The sequence below is a fragment of the Typopeltis vanoorti genome, chromosome 12, assembly GCF_054136105.1.
Source record: "Typopeltis vanoorti isolate ZY-2024b chromosome 12, IOZ_Tvanoo_1.0, whole genome shotgun sequence".
Lineage (NCBI taxonomy): Eukaryota > Metazoa > Arthropoda > Arachnida > Uropygi > Thelyphonidae > Typopeltis > Typopeltis vanoorti.
This window is the reverse complement of record NC_143560.1, coordinates 85383341-85405045: the sequence shown is the minus strand read 5'-3', so window position 1 is coordinate 85405045 and position 21705 is coordinate 85383341. Positions and strand designations below refer to the sequence as shown.

General features: G+C 37.9%; 1 protein-coding gene and 1 long non-coding RNA gene across 2 annotated transcripts in view; one reads left to right on the top strand and one right to left on the bottom strand.

The window, feature by feature from the left end:
- LOC150100954 (uncharacterized) overlaps window positions 1-21705 on the top strand; it is a 184037-nt gene that overhangs the window by 147850 nt on the left and 14482 nt on the right. The gene's annotated exons all lie outside the window — the stretch shown is intronic.
- Window positions 10556-21705, bottom strand: part of mRpL38 (mitochondrial ribosomal protein L38) — a 185231-nt gene continuing 174081 nt past the window's right edge. Inside the window, exon 8 of the mRNA XM_090401660.1 lies at window positions 10556-10942. Within this exon, the coding sequence (XP_090257786.1) occupies window positions 10612-10942 (331 nt within the window). The 3' untranslated portion in view covers window positions 10556-10611. The remainder of the gene's footprint in view (window positions 10943-21705) is intronic.

Sequence of the window (21705 nt, the reverse complement as noted above, 5' to 3'; positions counted from 1 at the left end):
GCTACCTCTCTGCGAGACTGACTTGACTATGAGAGGCTATATACTGAGTGGCCACTTTATTAGGAACATAGACGGTTACTGAAGATGTTAAGTCAAGTGGCGGCAATTTTCTATATAAATCAGGAGTGACTTTGAGCATGGTGTGATTGTTGGTGCCATTATCTCACAAATGTCTACTCTTCTTGGCTTTTCGCACACAAAAATGTTTAGTGTGTATCCGGAGTTGTGTAATAACTACACAACCTCAAGCCACTGTGACATGAGAGCCACAACCAGTCAAATCACAGCTCAGTACAACAACGATGATCAGAACATCATCTTAGAGTGAACAATTCTTCACATCCTAGTCCCGGTGCTGTCGACTAAGAACAGTAAAATGCAGCTTCAGTGGGCACGTGATTACCAACACTGAACAGCTGACTGGAAAAATGTCACCTGGTCTGAAGAGTCCCAGTTTGTATTGTATCATGCTGATGGCACAACCAGAATATGGCAACACGAGGCCATGGAACCTTCCTGCCAAGTAACACGAGCTCAGTGTTGTGAGCTGTAATGGTGTGAGGAATGCTTCCTTGGTGTATGTTATGTCCCCTAATACCAACTGAATTCCCCTTGAATGCCACAGCTTTTCTTACCATTGTCACTGATTATGTTCACTAATTCATGGCTGCAGTTTACACATTGTCAAATGGTACTGCCAGCAAGACAATATGCCATGCCACAAAGTGCATAGTGTGTTGTTGAAGTAGTTTGAGGAACATGACATTGAGTTCCCTTTACTTCAATGGCTAGCTGTCCCCAAATGTTTGAGATGGGGTGGAAGAATGAGCAGTTCTCAGCAGCAGTGTGCCACTATCCAATCTGCAACAACTAGGTAATGCCATTGCGATAGCATGGACAAACATCCCAGAGTTTTACACACTTAATTGAATCAATGTCACAGAGAATACAGGCTGTCCTTACAAAAGCAGATTATTAATTGCTGTTCCTAATAAAGTGGCTACTCAGTATATGTCATTGACAGCTCTACCATCAAATTTAACTTACAAAAACGTTATTGTTTTGTAACATATTAAAGCAAGTAATGTTCTTGACAACAATGGAACACTAGCATATCATTATTCTTGTTTAGGGAGAAATTTTTAAAATGCTCAGGCTGTATTACTGTTGATCTGCACATCATTTCTAATATACAGAGATGAGGTAGCCGATCTCATACAAAAGCAACAAGGTTCCTCCCAGAAATTCTGTTTTTTTTTATCCTGCATACGGGCAAATCAACCAGATAACACAGGCAATTTACAGGCAGAATGCTGTTAGTGGGAGGTAGATGGTGTTGTGTGTACATGGAGGATTGATCGATTTACCTATGTGCAGGATCAAAAAAAACAGTTTCTGGATTTTTTTAACTTTAAAACTTGTGTGCCTGCTTTTATTTTGCTGTCATTACTCCTTTACTGCATCTTAAGACAGAAATGTCAAAAGTGGAATACCAGATGATAGTAATCAACATCAAGGTCACATATTATTCAATGGTAATATATTAATCTGTGGTTTCAGGTCTACAGATCACTGTAATAACTGTTCTGGGATGCATCAGCATTTAAGAGCTCGTGTATTTCCATTAAGGAATAAAATGGCTATTATGGTGAGCTGGAGTTGTAGCATTGTTTACCAAACTTTATTATTTTTGGGCTATAAAATGATGTTTTAGTCTCCCTCCTGATAATAATAATAATATATTCAATTCTATGGTGAAAATCCATTCTATCGTGGTTTTTGTGCACCATTCCTACAATTACGTATATTTTTAACGCATTCTCAAAAGATTGTAGACCTAATACTTTCCTGATTACTGCATATAGCAGAAAATATGTCAACAACACAAAATATAACACTGCTTGGAAAGAATTCAAAGAATACCATAGTGTGAGGAACAAACAGCCATGGTATCCACCTTAATAAGATTTAGGATTCCCTTTTGCTGGGATGACTACCGCAATCCAATGGGGCATACTTTTTCGCAAGCATATGATAGTAATCAATGGAAATTTTGGACCATTCTTTCTGTAGATCATGCAATAAAGTCCTGGACTGTTGTGGGGGCAGACATCCCTTGACTTCAGCTGGCACTCCAGTTTATCTCGCAGATGTCCAGTAGGGTTGAGATCAGGATTCTGTGGAGGCCAGTCAAGTGTTGTCATGTTCATCCACAAACCATGCAGTTACAGCAGCAGCCTTACAACAAGGTGCATTGTTTTGCTGAAAGAGACAATGGTCAGTTTTGTAGAAATGCCACAAAGTGGGAAGCATTGAACTGTCCGGAATGTTCAGATACCTCTCTGAGTTTAATGTTTGTGGACAGAGGTCCAAGGCTAAACCAGGAAAAACAGGACTATATCCTAACATTGCTATCTCCAAATTTCATAGTTGAGGTTACACACTCTGGTAAGATGTTCACTGGTAGGGTGATTCATCACTCCATAACATGTCATTTAAAGACATTCCACGTCCCACTGTACAACTGTACATGTTCTTTGTACCACTCACTGCACTTGACTCGGGGGGGGGGGGATTACCATAGAAACATCGGTTTGGTTTCCATGGTAGGGCCAACAATCCTCTTACGGTCACACATACACAAAAAAAAGGGTGTTTTCTAAACTGACATTATCATTATCATAACATATGAATTTACAGCCCACAAAATGTGCAAGTATTTAAGATTTTTCTTTAACCCCCCCCCACCCCCATTCATTCATAACTATATGAGCTATTCCTTTGCTGTAGCTGTACAGATTTTAGAAATTTAGTACTCAGAATCCTTACAAAATGTGTCAGGTCATCTCAATTTTCATTTTAAATGGATCATTTGCATATAAAAAAACTGGTAAAATGCTTTGAAATTATACAGGAATATAATTCCATTCCCGATGGAATTAATTTAAATTTGATATTCAAGATATGTGCTAAAATATTTTAAGCGAATCCCCATTAATGAAACCAAATATGGAACTTTCTCAAACTGCTTCGAGCCTCCATATAAGCAGGGCAGTGGTAACATATCAAAACTCAGATTAATCTACCAGCTAAAAACATTCACAAAACCCATAACAGAGAGGGATTCAGGCCAGAGCCTGAATCCCTCTCTGTCATGTTCTCAGCCAAAGTGAACTCATTAAATTTGGTTGTGAACTTATGTGCATTCAACTCAGTTTTGATAACTGGACAATTTCTATTAGCAAACAATATTTGAAATGACTGCAATTATTGTTGCTCTTGGCTGGATGGAATTTCATTATTTGAGGTACTTTGACTGAAATTTGTCAATTAACTTCATTTTGGTTTCATTCAGAGTATATAAAACCAAAAATGTCTCTATATTAAACCACTGTGAGAACAGTGTTACTGCTATGCAAGAATACCATTATAAAATGGACCTTTTTTTATAATTGCCTGTGAACATTTCCTTACTCACTGACTTATGTACTCTAGGCATATAATTTTCTTTTGCCTAATTTTGCTTAAAAATGGTCAAATTGAAATCTAAATTTGACTTTTAACCACCCACATAGCCATATGGATGAATTATATTGTTAGATCCTAAATGAAGGAATCTTAGGAAGAAATCAATCATTTAGAGTCTAACATATAAAGCTTGAAGAGAAATACCTGCACATCAGTTGTAATTAAAAGTGAAACTTCTTCACTTTATGTAAAATTTGTATTCTTTATTTCAAGTGCCTTATATTTAAGCTGATGTGATTATATTAAGATTTCATTTTTAAGTATGTCTAAAAAGAGAGATAATCTGATTTAAATTTAAGCCTCACTTAAGCTATGTAAAATTACTGTGAGTCACCAAAAAAGTTGCTAAGTAATAATTCCTGGAAGGCATAAAGCTACACGTGTACAGCGTAACTCTAGCGGCTATAGCTTACTTGTAAAATTACATTGCCATGTATTCTGTGAATCCAAGTATAACAGCGTTGTAAAAGCAAAGGATGAACCCAAAGGGGTGAAAAGATAAGGGCCGTGTGCAAAAAGGGGACTGAGAAAAGAGGGCGCTCTATAGAAGAATATAAGGGGTCGAGCCCGTATTGGAGGACTCTCTCTGGTCATAACGTGTTCCTGTTTTGGTGGTTCGGAAGTTTCGCATAAGGGGGGGGTGAAGTCTGTGATAAGATGTCGGACTGCGAGTGTTCTTAAAATGAAATAGGATTCTATGCAAAGCTGAAGGTAAAAATTCCAGTCCTAGCAGAATCAAGCCGTCGCTGAAAAGTCCCATCGAGTTGTTCCTGAAACACAAAGATTTGAGTCCGTTTTCGGCAGAAGGAATGAAGATAGCGTAACCCCTAGGTTGGCGTATGGACAGCCAATAGATGAGAAGTATCCAGACATACATGTGGTGCAGAATGATGTGGAAAAAGCTCGGTAAGGTGCAATTACTCTAATTTTGTGTGAAAGTTCATTAGAAGAGAGAGAGAGAAGATTGTTTACGAATATGAAATTAAGAACTGTATTCTAAAGAACTCTGAGGACAGTCTCAAATTAGAAAATTAACCTCCTCTGACAGTAAGAATTGTTTGGAAGAGATCTTTTGTAATTTTGTATGTGATGGGATTAACTTGATGCAATAAGAATAGTAGAATTTAGTATCTCAGTAACATTAGAATGTTTGTTAGTAATATTACTTACTCTTGCAAGTAATACTACTGAAAGGTATTTAGCTTAACTTCATATCATTTGCTATCTATCCAATATGCATTTACTGTGTTTAGCATGCTTTATAAGATTTAATTAATTTAGGAACTGTTAACCTCTTAATTCGAGTTTTATTTAGTATTGAGCATAATTGAGTGTATGAATTTTGTATTGTGTTTTAGATATTCCAATAAACATGTCATATTTACCCTGAACCATGCCTGATTACGATTCCAACTTACCACTTATAAAAATAGAACCTGTTTTGCAGGAAGGATATAGAGAGTGAATATAAATATAGATTTAGGTCACAACTGCAATAATATGAATCTATACAGAAGTTTAATAAGATATTGTGTAAGAATGCTAAGAACCTAGTATTGTCTCCCTGAGTAAGGATCTTTTCTACTATAGGATACTGGCTGGTGCAGCAAAATATAAATTCGCCAGTATCCGAAGAGGAAACAATCCTAGATATAAAAGATATATGAGTAATATTAGATATAAGAATAAGATTATTACTAAATAGCTTAGGGAAATAACAACGTAGACTAGGATATACATTAAAATAAATTTTTAATACACTTCCAATATTTCGGCAACATCACGTTGCCATTTTCAACAGGAACTTGCAAGGGGTGCTTAAGGGTCAAAGCTGTATAACTGAGAGGAGACCTCCACATAGCCTTTAAAGGAATGCAGAGAACCGACCAGGGCTTCTGACCTAATGTCCAATCCTCACCTTCTCGTGGTGCATCCTGTTGGGTATCCACTTTGATACTGAACGAACGAGGATGGGCTGGCAATTTGGGATTTAGCCGACCAAATTGTATTCTTATTGGTTAAACAAAAATAAAAAATGATGGTACAACATGACAAAATTTCATGCCGGCTGGGGCGTTGCCCGGTTAAACAAGGCCCCCGTTGTTTTCACCAGGGAACCAGGGCGAACAGCGAAAAGTCAGCTACTGGAACAAATCTGAAAACAAACCCCAACTCAACATCACCAGAGTTAAAGATCGGTACTATCAACATAAGAAGCCTGAATTGCAAAGAAATGGAGCTAGCTGAGGAATTAGATAAGTACCAGATCGACATAATAGGGATGACTGAAACAAAAAAGACCAAAACTGGTGAGATCTTTCTGAAAAATAAATACAAAATGTTATATTCAGGCAATGACAATCAAGGAAAAGAAGGAGTAGCCATAGTATTCAACACAAAATATGAGGCTAATCTTCTTGAATGGCAGTCAGTCTCAAGTAGAGTAATGTGGGCAAATATGAGAATGGGGAACTGGACAATGAGACTTATTTGTGCCTATGGTCCCATAGAAGGTTCTACTAAGGTAGAAGTGGAGGAATTTTTTGAGGCTTTAGAAAAAGCAACTGACACAATGAAAAAGGAAAAGTTGGTCCTTGTTGGGGATCTAAATAGCAGAGTAGGAAATGATTGTGAGACACAAAAATATTTTGGGAAAATTTGGAAAAAAGAGCAAAGCTAATAATAATGGCAAATATCTGTTGGATTTCTGCTCAGGACATGGACCGGTTATTACTAACACCATGTTCCAACATAAAAATGTGCACAAATTCACATGGAGAGAAGAGACTAGGAATAAGAAAAGTCTCATTGACTATGTTATTGTTGATAGTGATGTTTCCTCCCTGGTGCAGGACACCAGAGTGTACAGAGGATTTGAAATTGGAAGTGATCACTATTTAGTCTTGAGCAGGATAAAATTGAATTTCATATTGAAAAGAATAACATGTAAGAAAGTTTTAAAGCGACTAAAAGTTGAGCAGCTCTCAGATGTGAACTATAGACTACAATACAGAAAGATTATTGAAAAGAAAATGAAAGAGTTTGAGAACAGGAATCAAACTTTGGAGATTCAGTGGCAAACTCTGAAGAAAACATTGATTGATTCTGCCAGAGAGGCATATGGTAAGGTTGTGTGCAAGGATAAAAAAATCAGAACTCCCTGGTTGACACAGGAAGTTAAGAGGCAGTGAAGGAAAAGAAGAAAGCATATCAAAAGTTCCTGGCAAATAAGTCAGCTTTTACTCTTACAGAATACAGAGACAATGTAAGAAAGCTAAACAGTGTGTAAAACTAGCTAAACAAAAGTCATGGGAGGACTTTAGCAAGAATATAGAAAATAAATATCAAGAAGGTGGCAAAATATTCTGGAGGTTGTTGAAGAAGCTTAGGAATGGAGGAAAGAGTGCTGTAAAAGGAGTTAGAGATGATAAAGGTGACATAAAAACAGGAGAAAAAGATATCCTTGAGGTATGGAGTAATTACTTTGAAAAACTGCTAAATGAAACAAGCAGTTGATGACAGCACAGTGATAAGAAACACTGACCAGGCATGCAGTCAGGAATACATATCCATACTTGAAATAGCCATCAAAGGCTTGAAATGTGGAAAGACAGTAGGAGTAGATGATATTCGACCAGAAATGCTGAAGTATGGTGGTATAAAAGTCTTACAGTGGCTGCACTGCATAGTTCAGAAAGCCTGGACAGAGGGACGAATTCCCGATGATTGGAGTAGAGCGCTCATAGTACCCATATATAAAAGGGAAATAAAACTGAATGTGAGAATTACAGAGGTATTTCCCTACTGAGTGTTCCTGGCAAGATCTATGCAAGTATACTTGAGAAACGGTTGAGAAGAATTGTGGAAGAAAAGCTTGGTGAAGAACGAGCTGGATTCAGGCCAAATAGAGGCTGTCAGGATTAGATCTTCACTTTACGACAAATAGTCGAGAAAGCATGGGAATACAACAAAGATCTGTATTTAAGTTTTGTCGATTTGGAAAAGGCATATGACAAGGTGCCAAGAGAGAAGGTATTCAATACACTGCAGTTATATGGTGTCGATGGGGCATTATATCAAGCAATACTTAGTCTTTATTTGAGTTGTAAGTCAGCAGCTAGAATTGAAGGAAGTACAGGAAGATGGTTTAATGTTAAATCTGGTGTGAGGCAAGGATGTACATTATCCCCTCTGTTATTTATTATCTATATGGATCACATTATGAAGGAATGTGGTATTAAACCTGATATCAAAATTGGAGATGTTAATGTCAGCTCTTTGCTTTATGCAGATGATGTTATACTTATAAATAAATCCGCTACAAGTCTGCAAGATTCTCTGACTAAATTGAATAGCTGTTGTAACAGATATGGTATGAAGGTCAGCAATAAAAAGACAAAGACAATGAAAATGGGCAGAATCAGTGAAAATGTCAACTGTGTTGTAAATGGAGAACCTGTGGAACAAGTAAAACATTTCAGCTACTTAGGCACGATTTTTACTGAAGATGGTAAATTAAATATAGAAATAGACAACAGAATCAGCAAAGCTGGTATGGTGGGAAGTCAATTGAATAAATTCATATGGAATAAGAAAGAAATTAGTCGGAACACTAAATTAGCTGTATACAAGATAGTGTTCAAACCAGTTTTAACTTATGGATCTGAGAGCTGGGTCAGAAGTAAAACACTTGACCAAAGACTAGAGACCACAGATATGAGAGTCCTGAGAAAGATTAGAGACGTGAACAGATGGCATCAATGGCAATATCATATTAAAAATGAGGATATTAGGAAAGAACTTGACATTGTCAGCATCCAGGAATGCGTTAGCAGAGCTAATCTCAGGTGGTATGGTCACTTAAATAGAATGGGAGAGGAAAGATTAGCAAAACAAGTGTTCTCTGCCAGGCTGGCAGGAAAACGACCCAGAGGAAGACCAAGATATAGGTGGATTGATACGGTACAAAGTGCCTTAGACGATAGAAATATAAGATCTGATAATGTTGGAGTCTTGACAAGTAACAGACTGATTTGGAGGAAAATTGTAGATAGGAAGTTAGTAATGATGTAATTTTTTCATGTAGTACTGTCATATCCTGTACACCCCTTGAGGGTACATGGCAGGAATTTGATGATGATGATGACTTGTGAGCAAGACACGTGCACGCAGCCACAGCAAACAGTAAATGAAGATGAAGCAGGAAGCTATTCTTTCTCCTAAAGTCCTAATGGTGCCCCCTAGCAGGCAATGTTGGTATTCTTGGGCGAATGGGCTGAGGTCTTCTGATGTAGGTTTCCCAAATTTGAGGCAGTCTCAAATGCATGAGACTGCCTCAAATTTGGGAAACCTACATCAGAAGACCTTCACCCAGTCGCCCAAGAATATCAACATTGCCCTTTAGGGGGCACCATTAGGACTTTAGGAGAAAGAATAGCTTTCTGCTTCATCTTCATTTACTGCTTGCTGTGCCTGCGTGCACCTGTCTTGCTCACAAGTTCCTGGTGAAAATGACAATGTGACGTTGCCAAAATATTGGAAGTGTATTAAAAATTTATTTTAATGTACATCCGAGTCTACGTTGTTATTTCCCTAAGCTATTTAGTAATATTGCATAACCAACGCCTAAGCCTTTCCACTAGAGGAAGAATAAGATTAAAGTAAGAAAAGGAAGAATAAATAACGAAAGGTGAATATATAACAATAGAGCAGCCGGTAGGATTTTGATTGTATAAGGTTTTAGGTAAGAAAGGATAGATTTAAGTAAACAACAAATTAACCATAAATAGTATAGAAGAAACATCGATATAACAATGGTGCAGACAACATCGATTTAACAATATCAAAAAACGAATGCTTTGTTTATATCCACATTTTTTTATTTCAGTGGACACTTCTCATACATGTATTCACTGACATGTAAACATGTCATGGCTAGTATGGTGGTTAATGAGATTATAAATATCAAAATTAATTAAATTTCATCATAGGCCACAGGTAATGAATTGTTACTATCATTTTAAAAAGTTTCACCAAATTTTTTACAAAGTTTGCATGCGAAGTCACTTCACAACTGGGCTGTTTGATATAGAGGCTAATGACTTAACACAAATTGCCTTAGTGTCCTATAATGCAATGCACATATCCTTACAGACATGTATAATGTGATGCATTATGGGAAGGGCCACTACCCAAATCAGTTTCGACCTTTATTGACATCCCATAATGCATAGCATTACACACATCCATAAGGATATGTGGATTGCATTGGGATACTAAGGCGATTGATGTGAAGTCATTAGCCTCTATATACAAATAGCCTAGTCGTGAAGTGACTCCATGCACAAACTTTGTTTGCTTACACTTGGATAAAGGATAAAACCAAGAATATAACTTCTTGGCATCTTTAATTTATATCTCTTAATTAGAATTCAGCTGGCTAGAGAAAATTTGAATTTTGACATGTTTTTTTATCAAATTCTGGACATGTCATCTGGAGGTGAAATATGCTGGTGTATTTTGGTCAGATGAAAAAGTATACTGCATTAAACTAATTTTTCGTGTTCAAAGACAGAAGAAATTAAAAATTTGAAAATTATGAACCACAATTATGGGAAGCAACTTTCATAGTTAAGATTACTGTTAAAGAATTATTTGTATTGTATACATAGAAATATATGAAACCAAAGAGGAATAAAAAAAAAGAAAATTAAAGCATTTTCTTAGCACTAGTGAGGGTATTATGTTGGCTGAGTGGTTAGTGTATCCGCTCTCCAGCCAAAAGGCTGCAGGTTCGAATCCCGCTGTGGGCATGAATGTTTGTGATTGACTGTGTAAGAACTAGTGGTGGTAGTTGGCGGTAGATGGCATTAGTGTTAGATGATGAAAGTTGGTGGAGTAGTGAGACGTAGAGTTGATGCCCTCCCTCGATGAGTCCAAAGACTCATCGAGGGAGGGCATCGACTGGAGGTGTAATATTATAATAATAATGTTTTTGAGCATATTATAAAAGATGCACTCACATTAATTCAAAGCAATAACAGATATGTTTATTATGTAAAGTAGAATTTAAGCTACAAAAATTTAATGTAAATCTCTCTTTAAAGAAAGATTTATATTATTCATGTCAGCCTCCATTTTTTTCTCATCTCTAATTTTTTTCTTGTACTCTAAATAAGGATTAGTTGCTTCTAATTCTGGATAAGAAGAATATGGCTTCAGGTCACGATATTTCCCAAATTGGTTTCTTTCTTTCCACATATTACTGTTCATCCATGAAGGTAAGTTCTCTGTTCTATAAATGTTGGGATATGTTGGGATTGGGGACTCTTCTTCAAAGGGTGAAATTGATCTTAACCTCTGTAGAATAACTTCTTTCCTGATATCTTTTGGATGTCTGTATCTATCTAAATAACTGAGCAGAGGAGAAAAGGGAGTGAAAAAGCAATCTTGTTAATAGATGCAAAAACACCAAAAAAATTTACGATGGAAATAATTATTTTAATTCAGTTGCCCAAAGAGACATTTACTAACAATTGAAAAACACAAATTTATTATTACAGTTGATTGACTCTTACTAACAAACCTGAAAAAGTCCTAAGTCCAAGAGGCACTTCGGACGGAACATTTTGGCAGCCTGTTATAGTGAAAGCCAACTGTACTTACCTGAATATAAGACAAGTCTGATATAAAATAATGAACACTGGGGAACTAATGGGGGGACCATAGAAATGTTTGCTGAGTGAATTTCTTCAATAATATTGTGCCTCTGGAACAATATTATTGGAAAAGAATACCAAAAAGTTCTAAACCAAGTTCGAGAGGCACTTTGGTCAGGATTTTTTTGGTAGTCTGTTATAGTGAAAGCCAAATGGACTTGCATGAATATAAGATAAGTCTGACATAAAATAACAGACACTGGGTACGATTTTCAAAACAAATGGGTGTGTTGGGGAATTCTCCTATAGTAAGTGGGCAGATTTTTTTCAGACAGTATGCACTTTTCACAGTAGTTATGTATACTGGCTTTTGAATGATTTGTTAACCAATTAAGCACTGCAACAAGAGGTGACAATTCTGAACATGACCAGAAGAGCAGCATTTAACTGGTAAATCTGGGATTTCAATTATGCCTCAGGCATAATGAACAAGGGAACATACATAATAAATTTAGTTTAATCCTTCCCTTAATGCATAACATTAGACATATCCGCAAGAGATGTGTTTTGCATTATGGGAGATACTGAGATAGGAGTGTTGGTAGCTTGCTCCACCTTTGCAAGGAGTTGCCCTAGTGTTGTACCACCTTACCCCAGTCCTGAAGATACTTTCAGGTGCAAACTTTGTTTGCTCACACTTGGATAAAGGATTAAACTAAATTTATTATATTCTAACCAAGTGAAAAATAAACTTTCAAGGGAACATACACCATCTACCAGTAATTGTCTGGACACTTTAGCAATTAACAATTGATACCAGCAGGCAAACCCTAATATTGGGTATGTCTATTTTGGGCTTTCATCACCTCCTGCACCCTTTGGGGGAGGCTTTCCACCAATGTGTGGCAGATATCAGATGGAATTTGTCTCTGTTCTTCCATCAAAGCAGCACTGAGTTCAGCAACAGATTGAGGATGTGCTGCTCTGGACCTCAATCGCTGCTCCAATTCGTCCCACGGGTGTTCGATGGGATTGAGGTCAGGATTATGCGCAGGCCAGGGCAGTCGTTTAACACCTATCTCTTCATACCATTCCATAACAGCTGAAGCTTGTCTTGATAGTAACATGCGTCCGTTCCATAAAAACTCCGCATTGCAGATAGCACCTGATTATCTAGAATACCAAGCTGCCTTCATGGAACGATGGACAATGATTAGTGGTCCCACTCCCAACCAGCTGAATGCACCACACACCATTACTCCACTACCACCACCAAACTTTACTGTGGGTACAACAGGCTGCCTCCACACCCTGCCATCAGACTGGAAATGGGTGAACCTTGATTCATCACTCCAGAGTACCATTTTCCACTGGTCAGTTGTCCGGTTGACATGCTCTTCTGTGAAAACTCAGTAAATGGAGTTCTTTTCTTACAGTATTAGTGCTCATCATGATGTTACTGATGCTGTGGAACTCATCACGATGGTCTGTGCCGATTGTAGCTAGTTTGAGTGCCACCCATTTTAACACCCTCTTGTCCCTGTCAGTCATTTTCAGTGGCTGCCCTGGGTGTTTTCCTGCACTCGTGATACTAGAACATCTCCATTTGTTGATCACATTGGTAACCAGTGATTTTGGATGCTTCAGTTGAGTGGCAATGGCACATATGGACATGCCACCGATGTGACAGCCCACGATGACACCTCTCTCGAAGTCACTGAGTTCACGTCGTGTTGCCATACCACCTGTATTCAACTGCTATGCTGAAATACTGCTTCTTACTATCTGTACACTGGTTTTATGTTATTAACAAACCTGGAATGCTCTATAACTTCAAATAGCAGGGGGGGTGTCCAGACAATTATTGGTAGACAGTGTACATTAATCATTCCTTAAGAGCAAACTGACTATTCAAGATGTCATTCAGCCTAGTTTCATCCCCCCCTCCCAATTTAACTGATAACTGCATTGAAAGTAGTCTCTCCTTTAGTTTATCTTTTCTCTTTAACATAGCCAGCCTGGTTGGCCAAGTGGTTAGTGTATCTGCTCTCAAGCCAAAAGGCTGTAGGTTCGAATCCTGCAACGGGCATGGATGTTTGTGATTGTCTGTGAAAATACTAGTGGTGGTGGTTGGCAGTAGATTGCATTGGTGTAGTTGTGCTTCGTTGCAGTTGGTGGATTGTAAGGGGTGGAGTTGTAGAGTAGGTGCCCCCCCTCTCAATAAGTCCTTAGACTCCCTGTAGGTGTTACATAATAATAAGAAGAAGAAGAAAAAGAAGTGCTTAATTCCCAGTTGGTTAATTCCGATGTTAAAACTGTAACATCAGCTTTTCATCAATGATTTAACCAATGCCAATATTATCAACTGTACTGACACTAAATATTAGAAACATATAAGTATCTTGTTTTGAGTTTCCACTGGCAATGGTTTTCACTTCTATCACAGAGACCAACCTCATATTCAACTAAACATTTGACTTTGGGATGTTTTATTCTTATTGCCATTATTATTAATTTAAGCCTTCTACTAAGATACAATACCTTACCATAAATTACCTTGGTCTGTATTTATACTATAGTATACACATTACTACTACCAAACATGTTGAAGGTTGATTTTACATTTGTTAGTAGAAAACCTGAGCACTCAAAAGAAAACCAAACTCACAGCCATCTTAAAACCAATTAACTATGCCAGATGAACCAACAGGTGAACCACATGCTGACTAATCACCATTATGGCCAAACCAATATGCATATCATTAAATTAAGAACCATGTGGCAAAAAACAGGTGAACCATATACTAGTCACCACTTTGAAACCAATGTGTAAAAAGAAATTCACTTCATGCATATAGGGATGGCTTGAGTATATTCTTATTTATTCTTTCCAAACACAAACCAATACAACATTGCGAAATTAGATAATTATACATAATTTTAATTATCCTATCTTCCAGCCATTCCAACAATGTAATTTTGTTGTAAATTATATAAATTCACTGCTGATAGTCCTTTCTATATGAAATGATATTATAACTCCTCACAATTTTTTTATTACACCCTCTGGCACAGCATCAGCCTAATGCAGCAACATCTACTATATGTTCTTATTATAATATACATCATTATCATCATCAGCAGCAAATTCTTGACATGATGATACAAGAACCTCGAATTACTTTGGTCTGTATTTACGAGGGTGGTTTGATCTGAAAAGTTCTTGGCCCTAGATGGCAACACTATCGGCGAGATTTTTTTTTTTCTGGGTTGATACATCTGTCATAAGCATCCATGTGAAATTGCAAGTCATTCTATCAAGTAGTTTGTTTTATACAGCTATCACTATCTGAAGCAAAAGTGTTGTCTGTATCCCTTGAAATGGATAAAATTGAGTATCGTGCAGTTATAAAATTATTTGTAAAAGAAGGTTTAACGGCAAAAGAAATTCATTCAAAGTTCATAAAAGTTTATGGGCACTCTTCTCCTTCATTTCTGACAATTAAGAAATGGACTGCCGAATCTAAACTTGGCCATACCAGCCTTGAAGATGATCCATGTAAAGGACGTTCAAAAAGTGTAACAATACCAGAAATCATTGATCAAGTGCACGATATGGTATTGGATGACCGGCGAGTCAAAGTGCATGAAATTGCTGAGACTATAGACATTTCAAAAGAACATGTAGAATATATTTTGCATGAAGAATTGCAAATAAAAAAGCTTTGCACAAGATGGGTGCCATGCTTGCTCACAGATCAAAAACGCACTCGCATGAAAATCTCTGAACAGTGCTTGGAGCGTTTTAACAAGAATAAAACTAATTTTGTGCATCGATTTATTACTATGGATGAGACTTGGATTCACAATTACACACCAGATTCCAAAGAGCAGACAGAAGCCAGTTGTTCAGCACCAAAGAAGACAAAGTCAGTTCCATCAGCAGGAAAGGTTATGCCATCGGCGTTTTGGGATGCTAAAGGCATTTTGTTTATTAATTATCTTGAAGGGTAAAACAATAACCGGGGAATATTATTCTGATCTTTTAATCAGACTAGACGAAAAAATTTGTGAGAAGAGATCCGGTTTGCAGAAGAAAAATATCATCTTTCAACAGGACAAGGCACCTACCTGCATACAAAGGTATTTTGGCAATGGGAAAATTAAGGAATCTGCACTATGAATTGTTGGAACATCCACCCTATTCCCCAGATTTGGCTCCCTCTGACTTCTATCTCTCCCCAAAACTAAAATTCTTCCTCGCTGGTCAGCATTTTTCTTCGAATCAAGAGGTGATTGCAGCTGTAGAGGGGTATTTTGCAGATCTTACTGAGAACCACTACAGGGATGGGATAATGGCACTGGGTCATCGTTGGAATAAATGTATTAGTTTTAAGGGAGATTATGTTAAAAAATGAAAATAATTTTGAAATTATAAATTTGTTTCTTCATTGTTAGGCTGAGAACTTTTCAGACCACCCTCGTACACTGTATTATACACTTCACTACTACCAAACATGTTCAAGGTTGGTTTCACATTTGTCAAAATGTAAAACCAACTTTATCCTCAGAGGTGTACAAGATATTATAATATTACTATATATTAAAAGTTACATCACTACTAACTTCTTATCAACAGTTTTACTCCAAATTAATCTGCCAAGACTCCAATATTATTGGTTCTTATATTTCTGTCTTCCAAAGCACTTCTTACTATATCAATCCACCTAGATCTTGGTCTTTTTCCAACCATTCTTAGCAAAGAACATTTGTTTTTCTAACCTTCCCTCTCCAATTCAATTTAAGTGATCCACCACCTGTGATTAGCTCTGCTAACATTCCTGAATGCTAACAATGTCAAGTTCTTTCCCAATATCTTCATTTTATTATTACACCCTCCATGGAGTTGACAAACTCATCGTGGGAGGTTCATTCAACTGACAACATATTTATCGTATAGAATCTTAAAGTCCTTAACACTTCTTGCATTAACAACACATTCTGGTAATGCATTCCATTCACTGACAATTCCCCATGTAAAAAAATCTACTCCCCACACCGTTCTTCACCACAATTTTACATAACTTCCAGGAGTGACCTCTGGTTTTTGCATCTCACCTTCTACTCTTTTTTTCTGATAAAATCCTCTCACTAACTTAAACGTCTCTATCATATCACCTGCCTTCCTCCTATCCACCAAACTCTGCAATCCACATTTCTTCAACCTCTCTCCATAGTCAGCATTCCAATGTCCTCATATTGTCTTAGTCACTCGCCTCTGGACCCTCTCCAATGTCTCCACATCACATTGAAAACCAGGTAACCAGATCTGAGCACAATAGTCCAAGTGTGGTCTGATATAATTGTGCCACTGTATAATGCACCAGTGCCTTATACACTGGCACAGTCACTTCCTTATCATTGCATGTTAGAGTACTTCTTATCATAGCAGCACTACGATGTGCAACCTTTGCAACACTAGTAATATGCCCTCTAAACTTCAGTCTACTGTCAACCTTAACTCCCAAATCTCTAATCTGCAACACGGCACCATCAATATAGTACACAGCCTTATATTTCTACATTTTTTAATATGATACTGCCAGTGATGGCATCTTAGATCCACTAATCGTTTTCATAATTCTCATATCAGATCCAGTCTTTGATCAAGTGTTATTTCTAACCCAGCTCTCAGATCCACAGATTAAAATTAGTTTAAACACTGTCTAGTATTTTAGTGTTTTGACTTATTTCTGTCTTATTCTCTATAAATTTATTCAACTGACTTCCTACCATACCAGCTTTGCTAATTCTGTTGTCTATTTCCATATTTGGTTTGCCATCTTCACTACAAAATTGCACCTAAATAGCTGAAATGCTCTACTGGTTTCTATCGGTCCTGTTACGCCGTTGTTTTCCCCTGATATTTTAATTATTATCCCTTTTATCAAATTTTCCTTTCAACAAGACTTAGCCCCTCCAATTTCAACAAACTTTGACTCTCAACTCACTTCTTGTGCACTCACTCTCATAGGGAAAGCTAATCTGTGTCACAGGTTGATTTCTAAAACTTTGTCATGTTTTTATTCTAGTTACTAAAGGTTATTCCTTAATTAAGAAAGAATCCTTTGAAATTTCTATCTGGGGCAGCCACCTTTTCAGATATTGATGAATTTATTTTTTTAAGCTGTGCCAACCAATATCCTAGGATAGAAGGGACTCTTATTCAGAGAGACCTTCCCAAAACTTTATGCTCATACTCATTAAACAAACACTCAACTAAGGCTATGTAAAACTCAACTTGCAGTCGTGACCTCTAATCTAACACAATATACCTTCTATTCCCTCCTGCTTAGGTTCGAGTTTATGAATGGTAGCTTGATTTCATATTCAGGCAAGGCTCAGGTATAAGAAACAAAACATGTTTATTGGGACCTTAAAACATTTTACAAATATAAAATATCACACACTCAATTAATTCAATATCATACTAAATCAAACTAAGAGAAACAAATAATCCCTATGGCTTATGAGTAATAACACTTTCCCTTAAGTTAAACATAAATACACATATTATAAATACTATGAACTTCTAATCAATTCTGTCTACAACGTTAGTCTCACACATTAAATTTTGTCACATTCATTTATAAACGTTTCCAGACAACTTGTCTAATGGAAATCTGCCTATATAAGATTAAGATAATCACTTAAAGTTCTCTAATAATCTCTCCACATTAGACCAATACATAACGATTTTCTTTTCCTCTAACATAATTGGGAAGTAGATATCAAAGTTCTGTACTTTTCCATTTCTTGGCCGGAATACCTGGTTCATTAGATCTGTTCACCTTTGTTGACCTCGGTTCGGTACTTCCATCATTCGGTACTCCATGTCCACGTGGAGGGTCACGGTCATGGTTTGATTAGGCTTTACTCTGCATTCGACATCTCCGTCTATCTGGATCTGCTGCCGATCATTCTCGTCTCTTCTGCCAGTTGCAAGGAAACGCTCTGCTGCTTCCTTTCGATGAGACACTTAGCAAAAACTCAAAACTATAGATGCCGACATCTCACGTTTGACACCGTTCGGAATCTATCAAGCATCCAAAGGAAAGGGCTCACCATCCGACATCGTCGTACCACCTTGAATCGATCAGGAACAAGCAGGTTCAAAGGAGACGAAAAAAAAGTGTCGGGAAATGGCACAAATCCCCTTATATTCTCTCTTCCTTGCGCCCTCTTTTCCGCTGTCCTTTTTCACATGGCACTTGTCCTCAGTGCCCTTTGCCTGATCCGTTATGTTCCTTCTCCTCTTCAAGTGCTCTTTTCTAGGAAAGGAAGCTAGAATTGCCTTCCACGTAAGCCCTTACTTCAAACCTTACGCTCAAGCAGGACGGCTCGCACACAACCTTTGGACTATTGTTTACAACCTTACTTAGCCATTCACTGTATACAGAATGCCTTAATATAACTATAATTAATACACAAAATCCTTTACATGATTTTCGGATAGACAACATTGAATCTTATAAATCTACATAAAGAGGTACTTTTATTCTTACATACAGTAAATAATTTCTTTATCTTCTGCTGGAGTACAAGTTTTTCTTTCAGCTGTTATATTAAACTTGTTAAATCCTGAATGGTTTCTTTATACAAGTTCTAACAAAGGTTCCCTCCTTCTAAAAAAAAGAATTTTCTTTCTTTCAGAAAATTCTTTTTAGACCTCCCTCAATCCTCTGGGAATAACCCTTTCCATCTTGCCTGGGCCTTAGCTCATATTTTGATGGAGTTGAGTGCATGGCTCCCTCGCCAATTAAGTCACCTTCTCTTTGATACCTCTGAGCTTGCTCATCTCTGTGGTTTATGTCAGAGGATCTTCTGTGTCTGATGTAGTCTGGGAAAAACTTACTCGAGGAAGGTTGTTCCTCCTCCCTTTTGATGCTTCCTCTCTTCCGTGAGCACGCATTGGATTCCATTCTAACATTGTTCTTTCGGCAATTCCCCATCACTTGAGGTTCCCCACCTTTTCCCCAGATGCTCTCGAGTGAGTCTCCCAACAGACTGGCCTGTTAGATCTCCATTTGTATAGTTTTAATCAGTTGGAATGTACAATTACAGGTTTTTCTTGGCGTGTCCTTTCCTTTATCTTGAATGTTACAGGAGACAACTTTTCTATGATTTCAAAGGGTCCCGCAGCACCCCTTCCAAACTTTCTCCCTTTCTTATTGCTGGAGTTCTGCTCTAATAGGACTAAATTTCCCGGCTCCAGATCTTTGTATTTCCTTAACTTGTTAGCATACGATCTGGCATGTCAAGAACATATATTTCTAGACTCGGCTATTAGTTCATTTGCTAATTTGTTCTCCCTGATGAAGTTGTTCAGATATTTATCAATATCTGGAAAACCTGTGCTAGCTCTGAAGTTCCTGAAGTCATTAGGGAATAATGGCTCAAAGCCATAGAGAATAACTGCTGGGGCCTCCTTAGTAGCAGCATGCAGAGCACACCATTTGGCAGCTCCTATAGGAGGAGGAGGAGATGACCTTGCTAATGCTTCTGCCTGGTATCTCCACTTGGGCCTGGCTCCCACTGAAGAGACCTCAATAAAGGTCGAAACTAGTCTGGGCAGTGGCCCTTCCCTTAATGCATAACATTATACATATCCGCAAGGAGGTGTTTTGCATTATGGGAGATACTGAGATAGGATTGTTAGTAGCTTGCTCCACCTTTGCAAGGAGTTGCCCGGTGTTGTACCACCTTACCCCAGTCCTGAAGATACTTTCAGGCGCAAACTTTGTTTGCACACACTTGGATAAAGGATTAAACTAAATTTATTATAGCATGCAGAGCAGTCCTGCATGCAAATAGGGTGTATGTCAGGTGGGAGTCCCAGTCTGACACCTGCCCCTCTGCTAGCTTGGAAAGAGTATATATGCTTTAAAGTCCTGTTCATTCTTTTGCACATTCCATTCCCTTGAGGATGATATGGAGTAGTGAACAGCTTCTTTATTCCTAAAAATTTGCAGAGTTGCAGCATTATCTCAGCAGTGAAATTAGTGCCTTGATCTGACAAGAGAGTTTGAGGCGTTCCATACCTTAAGAAAACCAGCTTGAATAGTTTATTAGCTACGGTCTTGGCTGTCTGATCCTTCATGGCTGTGGCTTCAGGAAACCTCAAGAACATATCAATTATTACAAGTATGTACTTGTTGCCCTTCGAGGAGGTGGGGAGTGGCCCCACAATGTTCATAGCCACAGCCTGAAAAGGGCATGAGGGGAGAGGGAAAGGTTGGAAAAGGAGATTTGCCAGTGATGTTGGATTTTTGCTGGCATAAGTGACATGAAGAACACATGCCTCAACATCATCTCTCATTTCCTTCCATAAATACCTATCCATCACCCTCTTCCATGTTCTATGAATACCTTGAGGTCCTGCTAGGTTCAAGTCATGAAACGTTTATAGCACCCAAGGAATCATGATTTTTGGAACCAAAATTTTGTCCCTCCATCTTCCCCTGATGTCTTGTTTTGACAACAAAAGACCATCTTTATTCAAGTGTAAGGTATCATAAAGCAATTGTTTGTCCGAGAGTCTTTTCCCATCCGATAATTTTTTGTATACCGCTCCCCCACATCAGATCCATTTTCTGAGCTTCAATTATCTCTGGCTTCCCCCAGACCTGAAGTTGGAGGGGTGTGGGCTCCTTTCCTTTTTCTCTTTCAACCACTAGTATAGGGCTGACAGCTTCCTAATCTGGGCAGGAGTCCCCCATAGGTTTCGAATCTAGTGCCCTTGACAGGTAGTCTGCTACCACATTCGATTTTCCTGGGATATATCTTATTTCAATGTCAAATTCCTGCATTTCCAGAGTACGATTCTTTGACTTTTATCCTTCATAGACGATATGAAGGATAAAGGCTTGTGGTCTGATTTTAAGATGATGTGTTTCCCCAACAACATGTGCCGGAACTTCCTAAGACTATATAATTGTCAGGGCCTCCTTCTCAATCACAGCATAGTTCTTTTCGGAGAAAGATAGCTTTCTACTGATGAAGGCAATAGGTTTGAAAATTTCTCCCTTCGCTACTCCAGCACAGCAGCAATTGTATCATTGGAGGCATCAGCAGCAAGGAAAAACGTTTGCTCAAGCTGGGATACGTAAGAACTGGCAACTTGGTCAAGGCCAGGTTCAGTGCTTGGTAATCATACTGTTACTCTTTCTCCCCATGAAAATTTCTTCCCCTTTTTTGTTAACCTTATTATAGGCTCCATTAGCTTGGAACACTCGGGAATAAACTTTCGGTAAAAGTTCACCATGCCCAGGTATCTTCATACTTGCCTCACTGTGGAGGGGATCTTTGCCTTCAGTATGGCAGCCACATTATCCTTGGAAGGAATTATCCTTGCCTCGTTCAAAAAAAATTTGCATTTTGAACATTTCAAAGATAGGTGGGCCTTACTTAGCCTGCTCAGAACCTTTAATAAGATTTTCTTGTGTTCCCTCAAGCTGGA